Source organism: Rattus norvegicus, chromosome 14 (assembly GCF_021556685.1).
Source record: "Rattus norvegicus strain SHRSP/BbbUtx chromosome 14, alternate assembly SHRSP_T2T, whole genome shotgun sequence".
Taxonomy (NCBI): Eukaryota; Metazoa; Chordata; class Mammalia; order Rodentia; family Muridae; genus Rattus; species Rattus norvegicus.
This window is the reverse complement of record NC_141547.1, coordinates 13,435,869-13,448,632: the sequence shown is the minus strand read 5'-3', so window position 1 is coordinate 13,448,632 and position 12,764 is coordinate 13,435,869. Positions and strand designations below refer to the sequence as shown.

Below are 12,764 nucleotides of genomic sequence, written 5' to 3'. Positions count from 1 at the left end.
GTGGGGCTGGATTATGGGTCAGTGGTTAAGAGGACTTCCTACTCTTGAAGAGGACAAGGGTTCGATTTCCAGCACTCACATTAGACTGCTCACAACTACCTAGTAACTACTTCCAAGGGATCCAACACACTTTCAGACTGCCATGGGTAGCAGGCATGTGCTCAGGCACTAATCTTAAAACAAAAATTAGGAAATTGGGTGCTTCAAAACTCTGGATACTTTCATTTTAGACCTCATTTTATTATTAATTACTTTATATGGACTCAGGCTAGTTTGCCACTTATGTTTTTGATACTCAGGTTTATGGAAAAAGAAAACCAGCTAGATAATTTTAAATTCTTTTCCACTAAAATTATGTTAAAATAAACATTAACATAATATTTTCCAAATGGTGGACATGGTAATTAATCCAATCTAAAGTGTGAGAAGTAAACTTAAAAGACACTGGCACAAAGATCTCTCTCTCTCTCTCTCTCTCTCTCTCTCTCTCTCTCCCTCTCCCTCTCCCTCTCTCGCGCACACACACACACACACACACACAACTATCTAGTCTCACAATTTTCACTGTAAAATTAACTTTATTTGGATAGCAACTTTGTTTCCTTATTTTATCTTCTGTATTTCATACACTGTTACTGATTTTTGTTTGACTTTTACTATTAAGCTTGTGAAATGCAAGATGGATAAATATTGTGCAGGAGTAAGAAATTAAGTTAAACACAGAAAACTCAATGCCACTTAGCATAAACCTATACAGATATATAAAGGAATGAATAAAAGCTATTTCTAGAATGTGATCAAGAATTTCTCATATTTTTTAAGTTTTTGTACAAAAGTATCAAGTGAACACTCAAAATTAAAATTTCTAATGAAATGTGTACAAAAATAGCTCAGATTTTTCTACTAAAATACACACAAACTCTAAAGAAAAAGGCCCAATTTCTAAGTCTAATTTTTAGGTCAAATTATGTTTTCTTCTTATCTTACCAAATTGTAATTTTTTTCCAATGATGAAAAAAATAAATTACCAAAGTAATGTGCTATATGAAACTGAAGGAATGCTTTACAACTTTTTCTACACTATCTCCATTTCCCAGAAGTTTTAGTGTCACTTCTGTCTATAAATGCATGTTCACTATGTTAAATATTAAAAACGTGTCCCAAAAAACCCATTTGCTCCAACCTATTAAATTTCCCTTTTATAAGGAAAGGGACATGTTTTAGGAACTAGAAGTATGTATTAAATAATTTAGAATTACTCTTCTGCAAATTAAAAAGGGGTAAAACTCCAAAAGGGGTCATAATAATAAACAAAACAAAACCCACCAGAAGACAGTGTGAAAAGACAAAAAATTTGAAAAGGCTAAAAAAGAAGCAAACAAAATATCTCACATTAATGATAGGCTGTTTAATGATAAACTGAAGAACTGTAAGAAAAAAAGAAATCTGACACTATGCATAGTCTGAATAATTTAAACTAGTACCCAAGACAAAGCAGCACAGGAAAAGAAGGGTACCGATGTGGCCTTGTCACCTTGTTCTGCTTGAGACATTAAAAAGTAATAGTGTTCCAAGGCAGGCAGGAGAGAAGCCAACAAAAGACCTTGATAATGCCAAGTACACAATGAATTTCTGACTCTCTGGGAAGCTATAAATAATCTAAAAACCCTGAAAAGTATCACACAGATAAAAGATACTGTTCTCACCCTGACAAAGACTTGAGATTTAACAAAGAAATTAAAGAAAACATGTCAACTATTTAACCTTCAAAAACAAAGGGTACACACTCATGAGGCTAACACTGTAAGAGAGGACTAAGTATAACTTCTAATTCAGCCTAACCAAGCCATACCGTACTTCAAAGAATTTTTTTAATTAATGGTGTGTTAAGTGTTTAAAGGACAGATATTTGCTGTTAAGTAAAAATGCTGACAGAATCTATAGAATAAATAAAAACAAATCACAAGAAATATGCAATACTTTATAATTAATGTTATTTTCTTTTCCATCCCCTTTAACAGTTCTCAAGACAAGAAAATAACCTTGTAATAACAGTAAGATTCTCTTCTCTTAGGAAATCTACCTAATTAGATGGCACTCACCTGTTCCAAAGAGTTCTTTGTGGACCTCTAACACCACAGCAACACCAATGTTATCTTTTGTCATTACTCTGTTTAGCATTGCTTCGGATCCATCTGAATTTGCCATTGCTACCTGGTTGAATTCCACTGTATGCTTCTGCACCAATGTAAATCTAAAAGGCACACATTCAGTTAACTTGGGTAGTTATACTGTCATGCTAAGATATTCAAAGTAGAGGGGGCACAAGTAGAAACACTATTGATAACCTATAGCTACAAATGGTCACATTATATAATTCTGACCAGTGAGAAATAAGAAATGTGGTTTCTGTAAGCAATTTATGAAGGCCCATCTAACAAAGATGAAATATATATCTTCTTCATCCTTTTATATCTTTACTCCTTCTAGCTACCTAGTAGGGGAAATTTAGTACCTCAAGGACTAATTACCAAATGTGAACTAAGCAGAAGGGTATAAGCCAGTCTTCTAAGAATGGGGAAGCAGCTGATCCAGTTCTATCTAGACTGCTTCTTGTGTATAAAATCCATTTACTTATGCTATGTTCAGATTTCCACACACAATCTTAAATTAGTGAGCAGCTTAAAAGAGAAAGAATGAAGTCTACTTGCTGATTTGTAAATACCATATCAAGGTAATAGTCAAGAAAATAAAGGAATATAATCTTTTTCCTAGCTAAAAATTATCACATTCTTGACTAGTTTTTACAGAAAGACTGTAATTAGGTATAAGTGTTCAGAGAAATAGATTATATTACACACAAAAAAAAATGGATCTCTGTGATGGCAAATTATAGGATTGAAGGATACAATAAAAATTGATCTAATGCGAACATTTAATAACTGTGAACTTGGTCAGGCCACCCGGTCTGGTGACCTGTCAGCTTGACACAAGCAAGAATGATCTGAGAGAAGAAACCTCAATTTTAAAAACAGACCTCTATCAGACTGCCTGTAGGCAGCTGATGTGAGAAGGCACAGCTCACTGCTGGACAGGTGGTACTGAGTGGTACACACAAGCAGACTTGGTAAGTATAGATGGAAAACACCAGTAAGCAGCCTTCCTCCATGGCCTCTGCTTCAGCTCCGGCCTCCAGGTTCCTGCCCTGACTTCCCTCAATGATAACTATCACTTCTAAGTCTAAGATGAATTAAATCTTTCCTCCAAGTTGCTTTTGATTATGATCTTAAGAGTGTTAGAGACCAAAGTAAGATACTATTTTACAACATTTACCCAACTTATTTTTTTCTCCATCTTTATTAAATTGGGTATTTCTTATTTACATTTCAAATGTTATTCCCTTTCCCAGTTTCCGGGCCAACATCCCCCTAACCTCTCCCCCTCCCCTTCTATATGGGTGTTCCCCTCCCCATTCTCCCCCCATTACCACCCTCCCCCCAACAATCACGTTCACTGGGGGTTCAGTCTTGGCAGGACCCAGGGCTTCCCCTTCCACTGGTGCCCTTACTAGGCTATTCGTTGCTACCTATGAGGTTGGAGCCCAGGGTCAGTCCATGTATAGTCTTTGCATTTACCCAATTTATTAACTTTTTGAAATATTTACAGAGAGCCAAAATAGTTCTTTAGGGTAAACGGGAGCCCCTGGACTTAAACTTGTAGCAAATTCTCTCTTCCCACCTTTGATCCTTAGAAATGAGATTATAACATGCACTGCCAGACGTGGATTAACATACTAATTTTCACTAGAATTTAAAAGACGTATTTTGCTTTCATAACAATCTATCTACCAATTTACATCATTTCTAGAGTTGAAAATTAAGCCTCCGAAAAATACTGACTATAGAGCTCAGAGTGCTGTAGTGTGCCATGCTAGATGGAATAATATTTTTCCCATCAACTTCTTATTCCAATTCTGAATGCCTCAGATGTGATCAGAATATGTAAACTGTAATTTGTCTGGTTACATTGCCTATTTCAAACCCAGAGTCCTTAAAGAAAGCAGTTTTCACCCTATTCTGGTAAAGTGGTGGTCTTTAAGCTGAAAAAGCTGTTAGTGTGAATAAAGTTAAGAGCATTACAGGTAAAATTAGGAGAAAATTCCAAGATAGCAAATAGCTTTCTTTAAAAAAAAAAGGGGGGGGAGAGGAGGGAGGGGGGAATGGCAGAGTATGAAATATTATTGGAGAGAAAATAAACAGGGACAGTGAAGTAAAGTACTCTTATAAGTAAAGAGTACTTGTTGCAAATTCAAATGGACGATTTGGTTCCCAGCATCCACATCAGGCAACGACACAACCAACTATAACTCCACAGGCCCTGACATTCTCTTCTGGCTCCCATGGACATCTACAAATACAAGACGTACACACATACACCTAAGTAAAAAGAAGAGACAGGTTTGGTGGCACATGTCTTTAATCTAGTCTTAAGAGACAAGTAGATCTCTCTAAGTTCAAAGCTAGCCTGGTCTACACAGCCAGTTCCAGGTCAGCCAATGCTACATAGTGAAACACAGTCTTTAAAACAAACAAACAAACAAACAAACAAACAAACAAACAAAATCTTTTTATATTATACCAACACTAAGTTCCAGGCAAGGCAAGGAACTATGTAGAGCAGGTTGGTCTCAAACTAAGAGATCTGCCAGCCTTTGCCTCCTGAGTGCTGAGAACTCTTGAGAACACTTCTACATTCTTTATCATTGTAGCCCCATAATAAACCTTGAGTGGTAAACAATTTTCATTAATTCTATTTGAAAAGCAGAATTTTAGCATAAAGCCATTTTACATGTCAACCTTACACTATTTTAAAGATTCACATATATATATATATATATATATATATATATATATATATATATATATATATGCATGCATGTGTGTACCTGTGGAGTGTGTGTGTCATCTGTGTACACTGTCTACAGAGACTAGACAACATCGTCCTCTAGAACTGACAGTTGTGAGCTGCCAACACGGTGCTGGGAAGCCAACCCAGGCCTCTGCAACAGCAGAAGGCACCTTAACATAGGCAATCTTTCAGCCCCACATTTAACTGACAGTAACATACCATTACAAGCCAGAAATCAAGACCTCATTTTAAAGAATTAAAATCACAAATTACTAAATGCAATCAAATAAATCAATAACCCAGAGGCCAATGAGAAAGGAGTATCAATATACTTAAAAAAAACTGTAACAGTTTAAATGGAACTACAACTTCTGAATGTTCAAAAAAAGATGCCTTGAATTTATCATTTACTAGCAATGTTCATAGAAAGTTTGAAAGCTATGTGATGACAGTGAAGTGTCTAATGACAGCGTGCTGTTGTCCCACCTGTGCTTTACCTTCCCCTCTCCCCCATCCCCTCCTCTTCAGTACTCTTTCTCTCCTACCCTGTCTAGACAAAAATCTGTCTTTAATGCAGTTCTCTATACATACCACATATATAAAATTCATGTATGTGTTTATGTTAGCCTACTGTAGATCATATTTGACATAAAAGACAAAGCAAAACTCATTTCTGGCATTTGATCAAAATATGATTTTGCAGTATCTTTAACTGGTAAGAACAAATGATGGTTATGTTGATGCTTAAAAGGTCCGAACGAGCCCACCACATTAAAACTTGGCAGGTTACAGTGTTAGAGTGGCTGCTTGAAGTGCTTGAGGCTTTAACCTCAACAATTAGTCACCCCCTCCCATCTTAAAAAGAAATCACTAGAATATTTTACTGTATTCTAATTCTTTACATGTCTTTAAATATGTGTCCTAGGCTTTGACCAAAAAATACTCCATTTTTTCAGCATATGATTAGCTTTTTATAAAAGTTACTGTCTATTCTGACTTAAGAGACTTTGAAAGTGAGTATGAAGTCAAAATATCCTTCTACAGCAATCATTTTTACCTTGTTAATTTTGTAAACGTCAAGTAAAGGAACTGATCTGAAAGTGTAAACAACTTATTCAAGATCATACAGCTAATTAAATACTAAAGCTATGATTGCCTAGTTTTTGTACTATTACCTCTTCCATGAAGAAAGAAAAGAGTAAAAGTGAGGCCCCTGAAGCCTCACCCCCATATGAAGAACCATAGTCAACTAAGGGATTAAAGAGCAGGAGAGGGGTTGGGGATTTAGCTCAGCAGTAGAGCACTTGCCTAGCAAGTGCAAGGCCCTGGGTTCGGTCCCCAGCTCCGAAAAAAAGAAAAAAGAAAAAGAAAAAAAAAGAAAAAAAAGAGCAGGAGAAACAGTCTTCAAAAGTGGGGTCCTTGGATTGTTAGCAAATAGTTTAATGAAATATGTCACACTCAAAATTCCCCATAGTTATAGAATCCAGGATACTATACTATTTAGGAAAGAAACAGCTAAGGAAGGAAAGAAAAAGAATGAAACGAACGATTTCCTATGTACTTATCTTAAAAAAAAAGTTTACAGCACTTTAATAGTCCAAGAATGAATCTGCAACTACACAATGGTTAAAGTTTCCTATATTGCAGTTATAACTGTTCTTCAAAATATTAACCACCTCTAGTAAATTATCAAGGAATTTAAATTTCTCCTTTCAAAAACTCTAAAGAAGAGTGACCAAACAAAAAGTCATCCACATTATCCAGAAAGGATTAGGAGGAAGTAGACCAGATGCTGTGGTACACACACCTGCAACCCCCTCACCTGAACAATGAGCTCAAGGCCACATAGAGATCTCATGTAGCCTTCTTCATGGAACCTGTCTGCCCATGTCTAGATTTCATTATCTTATTTTAAAAAAAGAAAAGAAAAAAATGGTTGTCTACCTACCTCTAAGAGTCACTTGAAAATCATATAATTAATTGAAAGGGCTTTTTAATCTAATAAAACTTGCAAAAAAGGGGAACTGAGTATACTCCCTATTAAATGTTATACAGCTCTACACTATTATCTAAAGTAAAATGTTTATTACAAATTTGTGTGAAAGACAAGAAGTTAGATCCATGCAAGTGAGAAGTAGGCCAAATGTTTTTTAAATTCACTGCTATTGTTCACATAAAGTAGTATGGTATGATGGAAAGATATGCTATAAGGAAAAAAACTAGCTGATTTTGTTTACATGGGGTTTAAATAGTGAAATATTAGGAAAAAGGCATAAACATGTATATAGCTATCCTGTATGTAAATAACTGTTTAGTATATCAAGTCGAAAGTATTAAGCTTGAAATTCAACTTCTCATACAGTTCTGTGCATTTTGTTTTCCAATAAGTGGTGTGAATGTTTTCACTCCCTGCTTCCCTAAGCCCCATGCTTCACTTCTGCCCTCTTCTTATCCTCTACCTAGACCTTCCTTGTATAGGCCTTAATATGTTTGACTGTTCCATGTTCTTCCTATCATTCCTGCCATATTTAAAATTCTAATGAGACTGGGACTTATTCGTGCTTAGCACAGACATATCACAAAAGAGTTCAATGGGCGTTTAGTAAATAAATTATTAGTTATATGAAATATTAGTTGCAAACAATAAAAGATCGATCATATGAATAAAATCACAGAAGGAAATCAACAACACATACATTAAAAACTGTTATCTTCAAATCCATCTCAAATTATCAGAGTAATCTGCCAATAACAATAAAAACAATAATACAATAAACATCCTCATTTTTAGTATACTCCCTAAGAAAAACAGTATTGCAATTTCTAGCTTTACACTTTTAGAGTCTAACTAAAAGCTATTTTCAATGCAAGTCCCAGATGACAGGAAAAGCAAGAGGCTCCCACGACCTAACTGGGATGATATTAGTTGAAATACTTAACAAAGAGAAGCGAGAACCTGTGGAGACCATAACCAGAGGCTGCTGGTTGAGATATGGGGCCACCTCCATCTCAAAGATATTAACCCAGAATTGTTCCTGTCTAAAGGAAATACAGGGACTAAGGGTGGAGTGGAGACTGAAGGAAAGGCCATCCAGAGACTGCCCCACCTGGAGATCCAGCCCACATGCAGTCACTAAACCCAGACACTATTGCTGATGCCAAGAAGTGCATGCTGACAGGAGCTTGATATAGCTGTACCCTGAGAGGCTCAGCCAGAGCCTGATAAATTCAGATGCAGATGCTCACAGACAACCACTGGACCTCAATGGAGAAGGGGAAGGACTGAAGGAGCTAAAGGGGTTTGCAACAACATTAGGAAGAACAACATTACCAAATAACCAGACACCCCTAGAGTTCCCAGGGACTAAACCACCAACCAAAGAGGGATCCATGGCTCCACCTGCATATGTAGCAGAGGATGGCCTTATTTGGCATCAGTGGGAGAGGAGACCCTTGGTCCTGTGGAGGCTCTATGCCCCAATGTGGAGGAATGCTAGGGCAGTGAGGCATGTGTGGGTGGGTGGTGGTGGGAGCACCCTCATAGAAGCAGGGGGGTGGGGATGGGAGATAGGGAGGGGTTTTGTGGAGGGGAAACCGAGAAGGGGAATAACATTTTAAATGTAAATAGATAAAATAACCAATAAAAAGAAAAATTAAAAAAAAGAAGAAAGTTAAAGGTAATTAACTGTACACTGCTGTGCTTTATTTCTTGACTCACTTTTCTGTTTTGAAGAATATTGCACAACCATCCACATGCTTTCTTTCCTGCTCAGACATGATTTTGGCACGTGACTTTGGAGAAAAAAATCCATCATATCCACGATCCTTCAATGCTGGCAGAAAGAGAGTAAAGTATTGCTCTGTTTCCACTTCCTAAGGTGAAAGAAAAATTGTTATCTACATGACAGAGTAAAAATAATTGACATAAAAACATTCCGTAATGAGTAAGGAGTGACTACAACAAAGGACTTAATATATTATCCAGCAATCTTATCTCAAGCAGCTCTGTCTGACATGTGCAGTATTTTAAACATGAAGGCACAAGAGAGGCAGCATGACTTTCTCGTGTTCATCGTACTGATTACAAATTAGGGTTCAGTCCAATATATCTCACTTCCTACAGACTAGTAATTAAACAAATCCTATATGATAGGTTAGGTGATAGGAAACAGTGAATCTCTCATGTAAAAAGAAAAATTATTAAATTCTTTTAAATTGTGGTACAAAGAAACGATACCTGAAGAGTGCAAGAAACACTCTTTAAACAGTAACAAAAAATCTAAAATTTCAGAAGTAATGATCATAAAATGGTCTCTTAATTTAATAAGTTCGAGATTTTATTCTTTGAACCATAGAATATTTTAAATAAACCTTTCAAAAAATAGAGAAGTAATGATATTTACAAATAAAGGTGCTCTCAACATCATGATTTTATAAAGAAAACCTGTGTAATTGTTCTACAATTTTAAAATTGTATTCATTTAATTGTATTCATCTGCTGATTTTAAGAGTTTGAGTAACATAAAAAATGTATTAAGTGGTTAAAGAAAATATGCCAATATTAGAATCTCTTTTCATTAAAAAAATTTACAAGCCAACTAAATGAAAAGAACAAAAAAGTATGCAAAAGTATTTCAGGTCTTAGCATACTGGCTGTCTTTCATGCATAGGAGGAGTTCATGTTTTCCTTGATCATACTTTCGAATTTTCAACTTTTCCAGAGTACTCTATAACATTATTTGGCTTTTAGAAGAAGAGCTTTCTTAAATTCGGATCTATCTTTCAAAGGCATGCGCACGTCGCTGCGACAAACACTGGCATGCAAGCTGCACAGGGAACCACGGCCCACTTCACTTGCCTCCCCTCTCCCCAGTTCTGGTTGTACTCACTGTGTCTCAGAACAGTCAAACACAAAACAACTACCAAGCTATTTCTTTTAAAAAAAAGTTTTCTGTGTTTCTTTTTTTTTGGAGGGGGGGGGTTGGATGGGGTCTCACTATGTATTCAAAATCAAAAAAACAAAACAAGACAAAAACAAAAAACAAAAACAAAAGGTAAGTCATCAGTTTTCTCCCCAAGATATACTGAAAATGTGTAAAATACCATGCTGAATTTAATTAAATATATAATTGTCTATTTAAAATGTTTTGAATAAAAACATTTAATATGCTTTGAAATTAATAAAATTACTAACAAAATAAAAATATATTCAAAAATTTCGGCTAATTATTGCTAAATGATGTAAAGAAATTTCAATTTCCAAGGAATACACATTTGTTCCTCAGTCAAATCCAATATATAGTGTTTGAGGGAAGGCTCTAAAGTCCCCCTCTCCAATCAAGGCTATGTAACTTCCACAACTGGGCCCTTCTTCTGTGAGTGGTCCACCTCCTGCAAGATCTGAGCCCTTAACAAGTATTTAAAAGAACTGAAAAGGAATTTTAAAATTATTTTTGAGAAGCCAAACAGATATAAAATATTTACCAATATAGATCTGTTTTAAAAGGAAAAATAAATTCAGACAGGTTTAAATTTTAGAAATAGTTCATCAGGTGCGATAAATTTTATGAATTAATTGTGCAGTCTTTTTAATGTTTACCTTTAAGAAACATCTTAAAGGAAATATTTTTTTTCCTTCTGATCTCAACTCTAAATTTATATTCCTGAAAGACTAGTACTCTTTTTGCAATTTTCTCTTTCAGTAATTCCAATAAATTGCTCACAGGGGAAATTGTTAACATGGATTCGAGGCAAGATTAATTTCAGAAAACAGTCAATGAAAATAAATGCACACGTGTCCTCAGTCAGCAATATAGTTACATATAAAAATATTTCATTTTAATTAAAATTATTACCCTTTTAAATGTGGAAAAACTACTCTTTTTTCAGTTTTGCTTTGAACAGGGCTTTTCCCCAGAGGTAGGATTTTGTACTAATTCTAGTTCATCTACTTTAAGTCCAACAATTTAATGTCTACAGTGTTACCTGAAGACTAATGATATCTGCGTCCCAGTTAACAATCTCTTCCATAATTCCCTTCTTCCTGTACTCCCAGTTTAATGCCCAGGACGGACAATAGCCATAGAGCTGCCGGGTAGCATATTTATCACATAACACATTGTAACACATGACCGTGAACGATGCTAAAAAGGGAGAAAGAAAACAAGGAGGAATTAGGTAACTTTTGTTACTTCCAAAAATATGCATGCATAAGCACACAAAAACATATATTATTATGGCAAAATTCCAGGAGAAGCAAATTATAAGTGTATTTTTCTTTGTTTCACTTGGAATGCAAGATTTCTCAAAATTGTATCTTCTATGACTTTCACATTCACATTTCAAATTAAAGACAATTTAATTTACAATGATGCCTTATGATTACATTGAGTACAATGCACCAATGTTTAACAGTCTAGATTTAACTATCCATATTGAAATTTTTGATGAAAATTTAATAAATTCAATTTTTAAAAATCAGAGTATTAATTATTTTCATGTGATTTATGGAGAAAGGATGTCGTTTAATTAAAACAATGCAAATTTTAATTTCATTTAGGTTAATTTCCTTACTTTTTAATCAAAATATTGATTATTAACATTTTGGGGACCTATTATTATTCCTACTAATCTAAGCCAGAAAAGGATGAACAAAATTTAACCATCATAAAATTCTTTTTGCCAATCTAATATTCATTTCTGAAATAAAGTTATCGTTCTGTAAGATTCTGAGTTTTTTAAAACAACATTATAGCAAACTAGTAATCTAGATTTCCTCACTACTCTAAAATATGCTCTAAGAGTCAGCACCATTAATGATCACCTTGATGCTTGGAAACCTACCATATCTGGTCCCTAAGTATCTATGAAACAGAAACTGAAGTTTAACAAAATTCTGAATTGACTCCAATGACCAATTATGTTAAACAATAAAAAGGCCTAACTTTCCTCAACAACTCTCCATCGTAGGGACCCATTTTAGTCACTATATAGTTTTCAAAAACAAAACAAAGCAAAGAGATGTCAAACAACGATGACAACGAAACCCTGATACAAAGGGTATCTCTACAGTCAGAGTACTAGGTTTTTGGCATACATATTTTCAAGAAGATACCACTTAGGTATAATAAACATACATTGTTAAAAACCATCAATTTCATACATTTCTAATTTAAGATGAAGTAACTTTGTTGAAGTTGGGTTCACTTTCAATAATAGGAAAGGCAGAAAAGAGTCAGATTCATGGCCATTGTGTACACTGAAGGCTCCCTTTCAGTTGGAGTTATTTATATCCTTTGTGTTTACTTTAAAGATACCCTGAACCATTCCTAAGCCCAGATGCTGTGAAAGTGAGTTTCTCTCTGAGTTTACCTCTCCAGATGTGGAGTGCCACTCTGAAAAGGCAAAGAAGTTAAGCAGATTGTTATGTTTATTGGCTTTGTTAATATCAGAGACTTTTTGATGTACGATTTTTCTAGAAAAGTCTAAGAGTGAAAATTTCTCAAACAAAGATTAAATTCTGCATTAATACAATGTTTACAAGTTTTACAGTGAAATTAATTAAGCTGCAGTATAATTTCCATTTCTATCAGGAAGATTTTTCTCTAACTGGGTCTGATTATTGCATAGTTAATGACTGTAATAATTTCAGTATGCATCACTCTTCACTCACTATATGAGTCTCTCTATTAAGCAAAAAAGAAGGCATTTTCCGATGTTGACGCTCAGAGGCTATTCAGTTAGTACCAAGCTAAGAAAGATCTTTACTAGGTTGTCCATCAGAGTTATCCCTAAGAATAGATTGCTTTAGGAGTCACTGACTACTTAATATTTAGCTGTATGTACTGTTGCTTTTC

The 12,764-nt window shown here is 35.0% G+C and overlaps 1 protein-coding gene across 15 annotated transcripts in view; it reads right to left on the bottom strand.

Moving 5' to 3' along the window:
* The window catches only part of Cnot6l (CCR4-NOT transcription complex, subunit 6-like), a 91,950-nt gene that overhangs the window by 14,665 nt on the left and 64,521 nt on the right, over positions 1 to 12,764 (bottom strand). For all 15 annotated transcript variants that reach the window (XM_087583765.1, XM_087583767.1, NM_001415094.2 and 12 more), the window contains 3 exon segments: positions 10,894 to 11,051; positions 8,627 to 8,781; positions 2,103 to 2,254 (listed from right to left, as the gene is read on the bottom strand). In XM_087583765.1, coding sequence (XP_087439891.1) covers positions 2,103 to 2,254; positions 8,627 to 8,781; positions 10,894 to 11,051 — 465 coding nt within the window.